Source organism: Barbus barbus, assembly GCF_936440315.1.
Source record: "Barbus barbus genome assembly, chromosome: 25".
In the NCBI taxonomy this organism is placed as follows: Eukaryota; Metazoa; Chordata; class Actinopteri; order Cypriniformes; family Cyprinidae; genus Barbus; species Barbus barbus.
Window position 1 is genome coordinate 20,710,352 of NC_136753.1, and position 17,175 is coordinate 20,727,526.

Consider the following 17,175-nt stretch of genomic DNA (forward strand, 5'->3'; position numbering starts at 1 on the left):
ACATTTAAAAACTTGGGTGAATTGAGTTCAGTCCTTTCACCTTGTTGGCGTTATGTGGCAAAAACATTACCCCTAATTGTGAAAGTGTGTCAGATTATCTAGCCCTGAAGATTAGCTTAGTTTCTGATCAAGTTAAACACTTTTTTCATGCTGTTCAAGTTTGTCCTTCATGATAAACACAATGTGCTCATAGTGCGAACTTGCTGGAACAAACTATTCACCTCCATCCGCTTGAACTACAACTCCTTTAGCAGATAAAACTTGTCAGGAAATTTCATTTTGTACAGAAATGAAGGACGTTGTCATGCTTTCTCCTGTATTGCCAGTTTAAAAAATGGCCTTGTTTGGAGATCAGCCTGTCTCTCATCTGCGTTTTTGAGGGCTTCTGCTTGTTTGTTTTTGAGAGTCAGAGAGTCAGTCTGGAGACTGTATTTCTTGATGAAAAGCGTCTCTGTCAGCCATGTTAAGGCCATGTATCAGCTCTGTCAAAAGCCACAGTGTTTCTCAGTCTCCACAATCTGAGTACAGCTTGTGCTGTATCAATGTTGCTCTCAAGGCTGGGCTTGATTGAATTTTCTCAAGCAAATGACTATTTTGAAAACTGTTCCTGTTGCCAACAAAGCTACACTGAATTACTTCAGATTGAATTCGCAGTATGATGTCATCCCAGCTGAACATCATTTGACCTTTAAAATGATTGCAAAGTTTGTCACGGGAACTCACACTTGAATTACTTGTCACTGGTTGGACTGTAAAGGACACATTTACATTTAGTGCTAATGAGTCTTAATCATTCCAAGTGTGAATTGTACAATGTGACTAGACACTTTTATTTCTATCTACTCTGGGTTGACAGGATGTTTTTGTATCTGAACAATGTTTTCCATGCGTGTGTGGCATCCAGGCACTACACTCCAACTACAGACATCTGGTGCAAGTGTCATGTTGCCTGATGTTATGGAAATAACCAAGTGATTTAATAGCTTGATATAGGAGAGATTTGATATACTTTGAGTATAAACCGTTTTGTTGTTCGACACTGCAGCGTTGTGTGTGGCAGTAATGCCTATGAAAATATTTGGTCAACATTTTTCCATTTTGTATTATGTTATTGCACAATGATGTAAATGTGGATAAAGTGATAAAGGAATGTGGATATTGCAGAGTTTCTTCTTTCTTTCATCATGCCTTGCATCTTGCCTCATCCATGGATTAAATGTACAAAAACTTCAAAACAGCTGAGAAATTATAGAAGTCATTTATTTTAAGTCATGTGGATAATATTATGGATCATTTTAAAAATGATTTCGCAAGCTTTCTAGGTTGTTGATTTGTCGTTGTTGTGTGTGGGTGCACATATACACTACCGTTCAAAAGTTTGAGGTCTGTAATATTTGTTAAAGTTTTGTTAAAATAGTCTCTTATGTTCACCAAGTCTGCATTTATTTGATAAAAAATTCAGTAAAAACAATAGTATTGTTGTGTAATATTATTACAATTCAAAATAGCTGATTTCTATTTGAGTATATGTTTAAAATGTAATTTATTTTTTTGATGACACAGCTGAATTTTTAGCAGCCATTACTCCAGTCTTCAGTGTAACATCTTCCTTCAGAAATCATAATGTGCTGATTTGAAGGATAGCATTTATTTGAAACAAATCATTTGTAACAAAGGTAAAAGTCTTTACTGTGACTTGTGATCAGTTTAATGCAACCTTGTTGAAAAAAGTATTAATTTCTTTAATTTCTTTTTTTTAAATCTTAAACTCAGATTTTGAATGGAAGCGTATTACCTAATACTGTGTACAGTGTGTTTTATGCTTCGTATAATGTCAGTTTGATTCCATTTTCAGTTCTCCCTTCCAGTGTGATGCCCAAAACCCTCAAACTTATAAGGAAATCATAAGTGGCTAATAGAAAAAGTTTTATTTCTGCTTATGGTCTCCCTTCATGGTCGCCTCCATCATATTAAGATTACATGACCAGGCATCTGCTGCTCTCTTTATCTTTTTCCAATAATCAGACCCTTTGTTTTGTAGATTAAATTAATCGAAGATAGTTGCTAGACAACTGCAAGCAGGCCATATCTACAATATTTTACGATGTAATATTGTATCAGCAGCATCATAAAAGACCTTGGTTTAATTTTCGGAAGGTGTCTGTTAGGAAGGCCAAATGTCACCGAATCTGATCCCTGATTGCTAATTTTTATAAGTTCAGACTCTAGGTTTAGACTAGTCTCTGAGGGTCTTGACATTTTAATGAGACTCACAGAAGGCTGTTTAACCCGTTGGACTGAATGAATCATGCAAGGTCAGCAAAAACCCTTCTGTATGGTAGGTTATGTATTGTATGCTAGTACAATCAATATGATGAACATTGTGTGTGTGTGTGAGTCTGTATGTGTTGGAAAACCTCCACCTTTGGCCTCCACCTAGACATATTTATGAAGCGCAGAGGATGCAGGCACTGTCTGTGACTTCTTGTTATGAGTTGCTCTTCTGTTGTGACGTGTTTATATTCATATTTTCACCATCTTAAATATAAATTAGAGCCTCGTCTGCCAAGCCATAACGTTTCTGCTTTTACTGATCAGCTGTGCACATGCAGGAGCGTGCATTTCATTCTGATGGACATCCTGTTCGGACAGAAAGAGCTATTTTGGGGGAGACCTACACAAATGGAGTTTCTGTTTAGCATGAGGGTAAACACTACTTGGAGACATATCGATGATTTATTAACATTGCAGGGTCTCTGAGATGTCAGCACTCAATGTAGATGCTCATGTTGGACGACAGGAGAAAGGGTTATGTAAGATTAGGATAGGCCTACACACTGTGTGGAAGATGGTCTGAAATGCCTGAAAATGTTTTTCGTGTTGCAGCAAAGACCGCTTGTGAGCATTGTGATGGGGACATCTAGAGTCAGTGCGGTTTTCTTTTCCTTTTTATTCATGAAAATGACTAAAACCTTCATAACCTGCCTCTCCGACAGTTTGACGTGGCCTATTGTGTGTCTGAGAGAAATGTCTAGAATGCGAGTACGTCCCCTCCTTTCCTGTTTTCGGCGGGCAGCAGCAGGATCAAAAGACTTTCTGTTGTGTTTCTTGCTGCTCTTTTCAAATTCTTACATACAAAAATAATGTTTTTACGAAAATCTGTTTACATTGTGACATGGTTTCCTGTGGGATTTTGATATCAACGTTTGTTTTTTCGGTGAGAGGACAGGAGGCAGGAATTCAAGGAATTTTGAGCTTTTGCCAGGTGAGATGGTTCACGCTCTATCAAATGGTTCAGGTTAACCTCGAATACTTCTTTTAAATCTCTGGTACAGGTTTAACATGAATATCTGTATCATAGAAGCCCTTAACCGAGACCTTGACTGTACTATGTAGGTTTTTGTTTCATTTTCTGAAATTAAGGGTTATTAGTCATAAAGCAATGTAACGGTATTAAAATGTCTCATCATGATTATAGTGACCAAAATTAGCACTGTTATTGTTCAAATGTGACCCTGGACCACAAAACCAGTCTTAAGTTGCTGGGGTATATTTGTAGCAATAGCCAAAAATACATTGTATGGGTCAAAATAATTTTTTTTTATGCCAAAAATCATTAGGATATTAAGTAACGATCATGTTCCATGAAGATATTTTGTAAATTTCTTACCGTAAATATAGCAAGACTTAAATTTTGATTAGTAATATGCATTGCTAAGAACTTCATTTGAACAACTTTAAAGGTGATTTCAAATAGATGTATCTCGGGCCAAATATTGTCCTATCCTAACAAACCATACATCAATGGAAAGCTTATTTATTAATGTATAAATCTCAATTTTGAAGTTCTCAGTTTAAGACTGGTTTTGTGGTCCAGGGTCACAAATGTGCTCAAAATGTACTGACACACAAATCGTTTCACTAAGTGTTCTATTTAAAATAAACAAACAACAATTAAAATGACTTTGTTTGCACAATCAATAAAAACAATAAAATTACCAATGATGTTCAGATTTTTATAGTTAAAATATTAGTTACTTCTGAAAAGTGCATGTTAACTTACATGACTTTTTAATGTATGTTTTTGTTTTTACCGTACATGTTTGGTAAACTTGGTCTTTCTGACACACTTTAGTCACATTGACTAAAATTAATAACTATGATATGATAATCTTGACAACATTTTTGACTGAAACATGAAAAACTGAAACGGTGTAAAACTGCTTTTGTTACAGCAACAATTTGGCAATCGCAATTTTCCATTTTCTTCTCTTCATCAGCTCCCATGAGACTTCTGTCCCACTCAGTTTTTCCATGCACACTAGTTTCTGTCAGTGGTTTGAAGGCTTGTTTTGGGTGGTCTGACTGTGTTCAGTAATTGTTTTTCTTTGATATTGGATCTTCAGCTTTGACTGTTATACATTATTGGCCTGTATGCATGGGACAATTTGGATTTGTAGGAATTGTGTAGGCAAAGCCTTTTCAGAGACCAACCTTTGCTTTCTGTTGACTAGATACACCCATAGAAGCCTTTATTCTGCTGAGCAGTTTGTTTTCTCTCGGAAGTCTTGTTGGTGGACCGTTTCCACATTGTGTCGCTAGAGAAAATTACCTTAAAGATCAGTTCCAGTGGCCTTTTCTCTAGGACTGTGCTAGAATATCAATCCATCGCCAATCCCAACTGTGTTTCCTTGCACATTTCCTTCTAAATGACTTGATGTTAGTGTCTGTTTTTTAATAGTAATACTGTAGGTGGCACATAAGGGGTTCTAGAGAATGACCCCAAACTCCAGAGATGAAATAAAAACAATCACTCACTCCACATGGGGGTTTGTTGTGATACATGACTGCGCTTGGCATAGAACCAAACTCTTATAGGGGAAGTCGTGGCCTAATGGTTAGCGAGTCGGACTCGTAATCCAAAGTTTGCGGGTTCGAGTCTCGGGCAGGCAGGGATTGTAGGTGAGGGGAGTGAATGTCCAGTGCTCTCTCCACCCTCAATACCACGACTGAGGTGCCCTTGAGCAAGGCACCGAACCCCCAGCTGCCCACTGCTCTGGGTGTGTGTTCACTGCTGTGTGTGTGCACGTTCGATGGGTTAAATGCAGAGCACAAATTCCGAGTATGGGTCACCATACTTGGCAGTACTTCACTTCACTTCACTTATATTTAGAACACTTGGTAATTATCTTTGAGTGAGAGTATGCCCAAAAAAAAAACGTAAAAGGAAATGCACCCTGTTGGCACATAGGCCTGTATTGTGTTTCCTTTATCTGGTGAATGCTGGGGGATTAGTTGTACTGCAATGCCCTAAACCACTGTTTGTATATTAGTATGAATTCATTATTAATACAGAACATTATTGAAGACATGGGGCTCTACATTTTAATGATTTTTTTTAGCACTATTTTAAAATGCATTTAGTAGTAGTTGGTATTAATTAAAAATTATTATTGGTTGACCATTTCTCTAAAGTCTAGGGTATAGGAGTTAAATCATGTTCTATACTTTTCGTCCTCTCTTTTTCACAGAGTTAATTCACTTGTGTCCAAAATGTGAACTAGGACCCATGTCTTCAATGATTCAAGCTCAAAATAACAGATCTAGATGTAAAACATACACATTCACCTCTTAAAAGAGCACACAGCCCTGAGGATGAACTCTACTATATGCGCTGTGACTGCCTGGACATGAATCAAAGCCTTTCACGGCATCAGAGACCCTATAAAGGCCATTTTCAAATTAAACTATGCAGCCAAGTGTATTGAAATTGTGATTTGAAGGGTTAAAGAAAGAATTTTAATTTTATTATGCATATAAATGCATGTTACAGATCTTATTGCAATATGTTGCTTTTTAACTTTATTGCATGCATTATATTTAAACAATGTCACCATCTTGTGAAAATCACAGATCACCAACTTTATTTTTTCTCTAAATAACCTGAACGTACACCTGAACCTATATCACAATATAGAAAAGATATGTTGCTACTTCTGTTTTATTGTGACTTTAAAACTAGATTTGACATTACATTTATAAAGGGCAAGTAACTGGTACAAATGTATTTCACTTGATGAAATTAAGCAATTGCAAGTCACGTATATTATTTAAATGCTTAAGGTTTCATGACGTCACATCAAAGAATTTAAAACTGGAGTTTGGTGACTTTTAGTCCATATAGGCCTACCTTTAGCTTTGATTACTTTTTTAAACTAAGATCTAACCTGAAGCTGAATTGGTGAATTATTGTGTGCTCACGGTCATCCTTTGTTAACAAATTTATTATCTCACTAAATTTATTCATCCATGTATCATTATCTGAGTTATGTATGTTTACAATCCTCCTCCTCCTCCAAATCCTTAACTTTCAACAGTTTTTACAGTAACCAGAATCATTTATAAAATTAGCTAGATTGTGAATTGCATTATCCGTGTAACATCCTCATGACCACCCTAGTCTGCCCCTGCTTCCTCTCAATGACATGTTTATATACTTACAGCTGGATGTTGTCCGACCCGTTTGGCCCTCAAAGTCATGTGCCTGTAATCAGCAGTACAGTTAAACGTAGGTTCAGAGTTGATTTTAAGGTGAAGTGTGTAATTCACATGCCTCAAAATAATAGGTGAAAATATGAGTGGTTTTGGCAGTTTTTGTTATTGTCATTTATGCGACTTCCTCAAAAGCACAGCAGTGAGGGACATATCACCCTTGTGAGAGTTAGCATCACCCTTGTACCTTTGACAACAACCCAATAGGATTTTTCCATTGGCTTTTGAATTACTGCAGAAAGTAAGCTCGGTGACCAACAAAGGTTTATGATTCTTAAACGTTTTGTTCATCATGGTTATCTTCACAAATGAACACAACATTGGTGAATTTTGAAGCCTAATCACAGTCAGCAGATGTACAACAAGTTCACCATAATCACATGACTTCAGTGTCATCACCTAGCCCCTGACAACTGTCTTTATTAAAAAATTTAAATAAATAAATAATACAAGCTAATACACGCTTTAAAAATCACAAGGGGCTGTATTTCGTCATAGAATAAAATTTGAAAATGTCTTGAGCTTGTTTTCCAAAGACCTTATTTCAGACATTTAACCCAAAATCCATTCAAAAGACCCATTTACTTTGGGAAGATGAAACCGGCTTACAAAAATACATTCCTGGAACGCTCTATTGTCTGGCAAGAGACTCAAAGAAACCTCCTGGTGGCCATCGTTTCACCTCTCCTCCTTTACCATCAGGTGAATCCTTCTTATTCCTCTTAAACCATGGAGAATTAGTTCTTCCTCTACTTTGTGAAACTCTTGAAGCCAAGTTTGCGTAAGAGGTCACCCTACATTCCCGCGTGGCAGTAAAAGAGTGCTCTTATGTGTAGAAGGGCGGGAAAAGAAACAGAAGGAAGGTTTGTTTAGCAGAGGCGCTCGGAGAGCCAGAGTCCCTGCAGCCATGTTTGCCAAAGCCCTGTAATATTATTTTTGTCCTCCTGAAATAGGCGTCATGTTGCCCATCATGTCAGGCCAGCACCATGAACACTAACCTCCCAGTTTTGAACATGGCACAGATGTGGTTTGTTTATTGTTCAGTCCTGTGTGGAGTTTGTTTGGTCTTTTTGTTTTTCACATTTACTGCTTACGGATCCGTTCACTGCTAATGCAGAAAACAACACAAGAGGCTGAGGTAAATAATGCAAATTAAGAAAATTGAACATTTTCTAGATTAGTTATTTTTAAGAGCACAGTTCTCTAATGGGAAAGAAAGACTGGTTCATGTATATTGTTTAGTCTGTCCTGATGAAGTTCTGAATTGTTTTCACCAACGTCTGACTCTGTTTTGTTTCTGTGGTATTCTCAATCAATGAATCTGAGGCTTTGTAGAAAATTTCCATCCGTCTTTCAATTCCAACTAAACTTGAACATTAAAATTAAATTTAAAGGCTTACTCCACCCCAAAATGAAATTTTGTCATTAATCACGTACCCCGATGTCGTTCCAAATCTGTAAAATTTTCATTCGTCTTCAAAATACAATTTAAGATATTTTGGATGAAAACCGGGAGGCTTGTGACTGTCCCATTGACTGTCAAACAATTTGCACTGTCAAGGCCCAGAAAAGTATGAAAGACATCATCAGAATAGTCAGTCTGCCATTCAACCGTAACGTTATGAAGCTATACGAGACTACTTTTTTGTACGCCAAAAAAAAACCAGTGGTGTGGCTGACATAGAACAGCGTACACAGTTTGCGTCCAGCGGATACTCTCCAAAATGGCACTACGCTGATGCAGAGCAGACAAATTGTTGAATGAAGTCGTCATTTTTGGGGGGTTTTTTGCATACAAAAAGTATTCTTGTAGCTTCCAAAATGTATCCAAAATATCTTAAATTGTGTTCCGAAGACGAACAAAGCTTTTACGGGTTTGGAATGACATTGGGGTAAGTGAGTAATGACAAAATTCTCATTTTGGGGTGGAGTAACCTTTTAATGATTTGAATATTCAACATTAGAGCGCATTAGGACACAATGGCTTCTGTGCAGTAAGAAAGCCTCTTTGTGACATGATTATGGGTAAATTACATTTGTTTTCTTTGTAGGAGTGAGAAACGGTATGTGGAGAAATACTGGAAAGAGGTACGTGTCGGAGACTTCATTCGTCTGCGCTGCAACGAGATTCTGCCAGCGGATGTTCTGCTGCTTAGCAGCAGCGACCCGGACCGCCTGTGTCACATTGAGACAGCCACACTGGACGGTGAAACCAACCTCAAGCAGAGGCAGGTGGTGCGCAGCTTTATCGACCTGGTGAGTGTTCAGAACTGTGGTGTGTTTGTTGTGAAATCCCATAAGTTGAGTAAAGAACTGAATAGAAGCATGCTGGTGTCAAGAACAGTTAAAGTGATGGTGTGTGTATTCAGATGGTCTTTGCTTGCCCACTAAGATAACTTTAGTCATTTCACACAACTCACCTAAGTCAAATATTCATTTCCCTCACTGCTGCTCACCCTGTATGTCTTACATCTCAAGATGCCAATAAGAGAGTTGATCTGAGCAGAGTTTGACAACAAAATCGAATGTTAATGGAGTAGTGTAGCCAAAAAATCGTGAATCTCAGAAAAAGGTTCCTGCTGCTAATGCTTCATACAAAAAAGGTACAATAAAAGTAGTTAATAAATCTTGTGCCCTATATATTCAGAGTCTTCCAAAATCATAAAAAGATTTGTATGAGGGATAGACTGAAATTTTGCAGCATGAGTTTGATTAGATGATTACATGCTTTTCATTTTTGGGTGAACTGTCCATTTATCATTCAGTTTTAAATATTTGTATATTCAGATCCCAAATTGCAAATCTGTTTTTCATTTGCAGGACTGTGAGTTCGACCCATTAAAATACAACAGTGTTATTGAATGTGAGAAGCCCAACAATGACCTCAACAGATTTCGTGGATACATGTAAGTATAATGCATTTATGTATTTTAAGTGCATTTACATTATATGTCCCAACCTAATCATGATTAATGTCACTGAAATTTCATAGCTCTTCACTCTAAAATCTTCACTTGATTAAATTGTGAGTTAGTTTGACCCTGGATGTATAGCTAATAATGTTTAATATCACATCTGGAAATTTGTACACCTTCATTATATTCAATGATCATCTTTTCTATAAACCATTTAGACAAAACAGATCTTTCCTATGTTTTGTTTTGCCGGCAGTGATTAAAATTCCATTAGCCTCCGAGATTCAAATAACGGGATGAATGGTTATTTTGTGACCCACATAGATCCGGTTTAATATAGTTGTAATGGAGAGGCAGTGTGTATTTCTCTTACTCCAGCATTATTCTGGTGAATTTTCAACCCTGTTATTCTACCTAATTATTCTACTGTACCTTATACCACCTCTCACCAGCAACGTTCTCTGTTGGAGTACTATAGCAATGGGTCTTTTGGTTGTTAGTGTTAAGGTTAGAAGATGGATGGAGGCTGTAAATAATGCTGCCATGCTGCTGCTGAAGTATGTGAAATGTTTTTCCACCTTTGTTGTAAGCTGGTGTGTTTAGATGCCAAATTTATTTTCTAAGGGCCAGAGGGCAGAAATGTGTGATCCTTTCTTATATTATCATATTTATTGGCTGTAACTATAATTGGTGCCATATTTTACTATACGTTATATACACTTTTCTAAATATCAACAAAAATACAGTAACCTTTTTTCAAATTTGTCCAACATCACAATTTCCCCACACCACTGTTTCTAACGTGATGTCTCCTTGCTATATCAGTAAATATAGACATTGACAATAAAATGCTTGAAATAAAAGTAAGCAATATAGTCTGTTCTCCCTGTATGTACTTTAATATTTCAGTAGATGTGTTATTAAAAAGACTTGAAGGTATGTCCTTAGGTTATGCATCTACACTGTTACGATTATATTTCTACCCTTTTTAAAGAACTATTTTAATGTACAATTTAAAAAAAAAGTTAAAAACTGAAGGATAAATTCATTATCTTTTCAAGAAGTGAACTCTTCAAGGATAAGTTTTGTTTTTCTGTGGTTTCATCAATTTTTCTTAAGTTGTGTTTAGGGGATGGTTTTGATTTTGGTCAATTACCAAGCTATATATGATAATTGAAAATGGATATTTATTGATATAGCGTCATTCAATTCTAAGAAGCCCCTTATAATTTCTTGACCTTCACGGCTTGTAATATCAAATTACATTCTAAAACTGTCAATCACTTATCTGACAGCATAGCTAGATAAATTTATCTGAGGGGATGTTTAAAATCCTACAAAAATCTTCTTTAAATCACTTTAGCAAACTGAGAAATAGACTCGTTTCATAGAATGATCCCAGGAATCCCTGTATTCTCACTTTTTAAAAAGGTTTGTTAATCTGGTATTTAGACAAAGTGTGGATTAAGATTGTACTGTTTTAGTAGTCTTAAAGTCTTTAAATGGTGGCTAACGCATACAGGTCAAAGGCTTGAGATTAGCATGCGTAATATATTTGAGCAGACTGCTGTAGCAGTTGTAAAACGAGCTTTAGCCAGGGCTGTGTAGGTTGAAGTATATCTCCTGTGTTTAGATGAAAACCTGCTGCACATGGTATGGTAATGACAGCCGGGCCAGTGAGTCAGCTGACAGAAACCAGAAGGTTTATGACATTTATTTCCCTGGATGATGGAGAACAGATGCTTCTGGTGTGCTGCCAGCATTTTTTTTATTTTTTTATTTTTTTGTCCGGTTACCACAAAGTGGCTTACCGGAGCAAAAGGGGAAACATAATGCACAGTGGGTGCCAAGGTCTGTCTTGTTGGAGCGACAACTTATTGCATTAAGAGATCATCCCAGATGGCGAATATGTGCAGTGCAGGCTAAGGAGATGATACCTGGAGGGCATGGGCATGTTGTATTGATCCAGTCACCTTAATGGTAAATATTATGGAACTAATATGCCCTTCAAGTGGAGAAGATTCAAAAATATTGTAATTTTGAGCAAATGCGTGACCAAGAAGATTTGTATTTACGAGTGGGGAAACCTGAAATGATTTTGTAAGTTTGTTTAATTTTACATGCTGTCTTTTTTTATCATTTTACATTCAGTTGCGGTTATTTGGGCTTGTTGTTCACAATATAATTATTTTATTAGTTTTATTTTAGGCTACTTCAGTGTTATGTCTTGACTGCGTGACATATAATAACGAATGACTAACTCTGAGGTAGAAGTTTCCCGGGCGCACTTGAAGGAAGCTTATTTACTCTGTTGCGGCAGAAAAAAAAGACATTGCTGACTGACTGATGATACCACACAAACGTGTACATTAGCAGCTAATCTGAGCTGTGACGTGAAAGGCTGCAGACAATAACCACCATTTCTGCCAATTACACACTTTTAAAACGTTCATTCATCCCTAAATGAAAATGTACTCATCTCCCATGTTGCTACAAATCTGTGTGACTTTATGGCTTTCTTTTTCTGTGGAACAGAACAGAAGATATATAGCTCTTCTGCTAAATATCTTTAGCTCTTTAAATGGCTCTGAGCTAAACCAGAACTGTGATTGACAGCATGGGGTGTACATACAGCTAATATATCAGGTCTGAGAATGAACCAGGACCAAGCTCAAAGATATATGCACTACTTTGGAATAAAAAAAAATAAAAAAAACCTTGCCAGAATCCTTGTCAGATAATTGACAAAGGAAAAGTTCTGCAACAGCGAAGAGCTTTTTAACTAACAGATGTAATCCTGAATTTAGCACTGGGATTAGTGCTTGCATTAATGCTTATTGAGCTCCCTCCACGGGGTATTTAGCATTCAGCGCTCATTCAGCACGAGTTGATTTGCATTTGACGCCATTTTTATCAGGAAGCTTAGCCCTGGGGCCTTTTGAACCTTTTCCTGTTGTTGGAATCACACGCAACCTTCGGATCAGAAGGCTCGTTGGATTTAAGATTTAATTCTCCACCACTCCTTCGCTCTCATTTATCCTGAGAATCTTTTTACTTTGCTCAGTTCTTTTATGACACGGCTTTGAGGTTTTACAAAAAGTGCTGCATTGACTGAACGTGAGATCCAGTTGGCCTCAGGGCTTTACCTGTGTACAGAGCCGTTTTCCTGAGGTCATGGCTTTACTATTGATTTTGTGCTGTGAAAGAGGGATCCTGAGGGAAACCCTGTGGACTGTCAAATATGATGGATCAATGTGGTCAACAACAAGGGATGCAGAATTATGTGGATGTCCCTTGGCAATATCCACATACGGATGTTTTTAGCTTCCAGTCTAATGTAGTTCTAGAAAATGAGGACGGAGGAATTCAGATTGGAACTAGATTATGTATAATCCTCAAAGATGTGTTGTGTTACAAGTGTAATGAATGAACCTGTATGGTGTGTATGACAGAATAAATCGCAGTGGGAAGAGAAACGGCTTGTACAAAGACAATCTGCTGCTCAGGGGCTGCACCATCCGCAACACAGAGGAGGCTGTAGGAATAGTCATCTATGCAGGTACGCTGCTTCTTTCCAAACCAGGGCTGGAAATGTCCACTACACTGTCATTTCCACCACATTTCAAATGATGTATTATGTCTAAAACAGTGCTCTTTTATCCAAGTAATTTCATCACCATCACAAAAAAGTGCAATGATTTTTTTTTATTTTATATATAACAGCAAATGATGCTGTATTATTGGAGATTACATTCTTTTAAATATTCTATAAAAAAATAAAAACCCTTTACACACCTCATTAACTATGCAGTTTACTGACAAATTTGTTACAAGTACACTAACGTATAATAATTTTTTCATGATTAAACGTTAGTTTTTTTTTTTTTGGATTGTGAAGGAAATAAAAACTGGACAATTATAATCTGTTAAATAATTTTCACACTATCTAAATTATATCATTGTCATTTCTTTTTTTAAAATCTTTTTTTTTTTTTCTTCAGATTTTAATATTTTAAAATTTCACATTTAAATGTCACCGATAATTGAAAAAAAAACTTTACTAACAGCATTTAAAAGGAAGCAAAAAAGTATGGTAAATACTTAGTATTAAGACAAACAAAAAAAAAATAGCAAATTGTGTGATTTGTGATTTTCATGTTTACATACAAATTGTTTGACTGGTCATCTGACTGGTGCAGCTCATGTTATTTTTACAAAAAGTGAGTGTTTTGCTTTGCCCTGATTCTTAGGTCATGAAACAAAAGCAATGCTGAACAACAATGGCCCTCGTTATAAACGCAGCAAACTGGAGCGGCAGATGAACGTAGATGTGTTCTGGTGTGTCATCATCCTCCTGGTCATGTGCCTCTTTTCTGCTATTGGTACGTAAAACTTGGCATTGTTACATTTATTAATGCTTTCATTACTGAAATTTTTGTGAGGTGTGCATATAATGGCTATTTTAAAATGTGTCATATGTGGCTCATCTGAACTATCCATATAACATTAATTACTATTGTGTTAGTTACTGTTTTTTTGTTGTTGTTTTTAACTAAAATGTTACAATGTGAAGCTCTTTTGCAGATTCATCTGTTATGAATAATCTTATCTTTTGCATCAAGTCCCAAATTAAAACAAAAACTAATCAAACAAGTTAAAGTATTTTATTAATGTTTATTTCAGGTAATCTTGTTATTTTAATATATAAACCATTTTTAATTCCCTTTTCAGAAAAAAAAAAAAGATATTTTGTTTTTTACCTTTTATAAAAATACTCCTTCAGTCAGTGATGAATGTATCTGAGGAAGCATTTTAGAGGAAGCAGTGGTTTGACTGTTTGGTTTCCTTCAACATTTTTAGATTCTTTGAACATTTTCAGTGAAAAAAAAAAAACAAGATTCTGTTTTACCATGCCTTATACAGTCAAGTGTTTTTCTCTGAAACCTCCTCTAGGACATGGCCTGTGGATGTTCCAGTATGGAGATAAGAGGCCTGTCTTTGACGTCCTGAGCCCAGAAGGAACAGACTTTTCTCCAGTGGTCTCAGCCATTTATCTCTTCCTGACCATGATTATAGTATTGCAGGTGAATAGCAAGTGGTGTAAGGGGAATGTTACCATGTGCTTCAGATTAACATTGATGCTCCGTATGTAGAAGAATTCTAATTCTTTTAAATTTAAAGTGATCATTCAATTAAATAATGACTCGCTTTAAATTTTGGATGAACATTTCCTTTAATTGCCATCTGGTTTTAGGCTCAGCGGTAGTTGAAATGATGACCCTGCATGAACCTACAACAAACCTCCCTACTTCTCTTTTTCTCTGGTGCAGGTGCTGATCCCAATCTCGCTCTTTGTTTCCATTGAAATAGTGAAGATATGCCAGGTGTACTTTATCCATCAGGACATGGAGCTGTACGATGAGGAAACAGACTCTCACCTCCAGTGCAGGGCTCTGAACATCACAGAAGACCTTGGCCAGATGCAGTACATTTTCTCTGATAAGACTGGCACGCTCACGGAAAACAAGATGGTGTTTCGGCGTTGTACTGTGGCAGGAGTCGAGTACTCGCATGATGCCAATGGTTAGGATTCTCGTGTCTGCAGTGCCAAAACAAGAGCCAGTGCACACCATTAATTCTCTGTAAATGAGCAATATGTTGTATAAATAATAGGGCTGTCAATCATGTAAAATATTAATAGTTAATTACATGATATGCCAATTAATGTAATTAATCATAGTGATTACAATTAATGCCATAAATCAAAAAGCCCCCAAATGAAGATCATTCAAAGACATATAGCAGAATTAGGTCACACTTTAGTTCAGGGACCAATTCTCACTATTAACTATGACTTTTGTCTCAATAAATTCTCATTTATAGTTAGTAAGGTAGTTAAGTTTAGATATGGGGTAAATTATGGTCATTCAGAATAAAGCATTAATATATGTTTTAGAAGTACTTCTAAACAGCCAATACACTTAATACGCATGCTAATAAGCAACTAATTGGTAGTGAGAATTCATCCCTAAACTAAAGTGTTACCCACAATTATTTTTGAAAGAAATTAATACTTTTATTCAGCAAGGATGCATTGTAAATTTATAAAAATTAACAGAGACATTATAATGTTACAAATTGCTATTCCAATAAATGCTGTACTTTTAAACTTTACAACTGTTAAAGAGTCCTGGAAAGATAGATTACGGTTTCCACAAAATTATTAGGAAGCACAACTTTTTTTAACATTGACAATAATGAGAAATATTTTTAAGCACCAAAACAATATATTAGACCGCAGTAATGGCTGCTGAAAATTCAACTGTGCATTACAGGAATAAATAATTTTTTTTCGTGTTAGAATCGAAAACAGTAAATTTAACTGTAATAAAATTTAAAATAAATGCAGCCTTGGTGAACAAAAGACTTCTTTTAAAAATTACTTGATTTTAACAAAAAACATTTAAACTTTAAACGCGTGTGTGTGTGTATAGGTAGATTTATTGATTTGATTTGATTGAGTGCTTGATTGATTGATTGATTGATTGATTGATTGATTTGGTTAAATGTATAAGTAGTTCACTCCATCTGTAGCCTGTGCCCCAGTAGGGCAGCTCAGATTAAAGACTAGCATGAAGAAAAAGTGCCAGAAGCCTTATGTCTTCAATGTACAGCCCAAATGTTTCAAAGAGTGTCTTTCCCACAGCGAGGAGGCTTGCTATGTACCAGGAACTGGATTCAGAGGAGGAGGACTGCACATCTCATGGTGGAACTCTCCCACGGCGGGACAGCGTCACCAGCCACCAGAGTGGAAAAGTGGTGTTGCGATCACAGAGCACCAAATCTCACCGTCGCACCGGGAGCAGAGCCGAAGCCAAACGGGCCAGCATTCTGTCCAAACACACTGCCTTCAGCAGTCCCATGGTTAGAAAACATATCTTCTCCGCCTTGAGCTGTAAATGTGTAGCTGTACCCAGTGCTTAATGATATTTGCTCTTTTATTTTATTGGTTTGACAGGAAAAGGACATTACTCCAGATCCCCAGCTCATGGATAAAGTCAATGAGTGCAGCAGTCAGATGGAGTTCATGCGTTTTCACAGTCAGTCCCTGAACCAGATCCCCCCTGACCTGTGTGACGTCTTTGACTTTTTCATTGCTCTCACTATCTGCAACACTGTGGTTGTGTCCTCACCCAATCAACCCCGGCAGAAAGTAAGCAGACCGACTACCAGGAATTAACTGAAACTGACATTCGCAACCTATTTTACGTCAGTAATGTGATGCAATTCAGGACATTCCGTTGAGAAGTCAGTGCTGGCAGTAAATGGTCAATTGTCATTTCAATCCTAGTGGCATTTTTGTCAGGTATCATGCTTCACTAACAGCTGGTGAGGCCAAAGATATCGGTCAAATATAGGTTTGAGATTGAGATTTGTTTTAATCTCAGAACAACTGAAGTGTCTCATGTCAGATTTTGATCACACACTTATTAATGTCTTGTGTGTGGGCTGTGGTGTTTGTTGGCCGCAGTTAACTTCCTTTGGTAGAGGAATCTACCTCTGCTGTGTAGAGTTGGAGCAACTTCCGGTTTCTGTGTAAAAGATGTTTATGGTCTATCCTTCAAATGTGTAATGTTGCCCTCTACTAATTTATGGCATGAGATGCCCTCAAAATCCACCTTATCTGGAGCCATTCCAGCATAAATTT

The 17,175-nt window shown here is 36.8% G+C and overlaps 1 protein-coding gene across 1 annotated transcript in view; it reads left to right on the forward strand.

The window, feature by feature from the left end:
• The window catches only part of LOC306844803 (phospholipid-transporting ATPase VA-like), a gene marked incomplete at its 3' end in the record, with an annotated part of 44,969 nt that overhangs the window by 2,025 nt on the left and 25,769 nt on the right, over positions 1-17,175 (forward strand). Inside the window, exons 2-9 of the mRNA XM_079377176.1 lie at positions 8,604-8,808; positions 9,373-9,458; positions 12,920-13,026; positions 13,718-13,849; positions 14,421-14,551; positions 14,798-15,050; positions 16,174-16,391; positions 16,486-16,680. Of these exons, the coding sequence (XP_079233302.1) occupies positions 8,604-8,808; positions 9,373-9,458; positions 12,920-13,026; positions 13,718-13,849; positions 14,421-14,551; positions 14,798-15,050; positions 16,174-16,391; positions 16,486-16,680 (1,327 nt within the window). The remainder of the gene's footprint in view (positions 1-8,603; positions 8,809-9,372; positions 9,459-12,919; positions 13,027-13,717; positions 13,850-14,420; positions 14,552-14,797; positions 15,051-16,173; positions 16,392-16,485; positions 16,681-17,175) is intronic.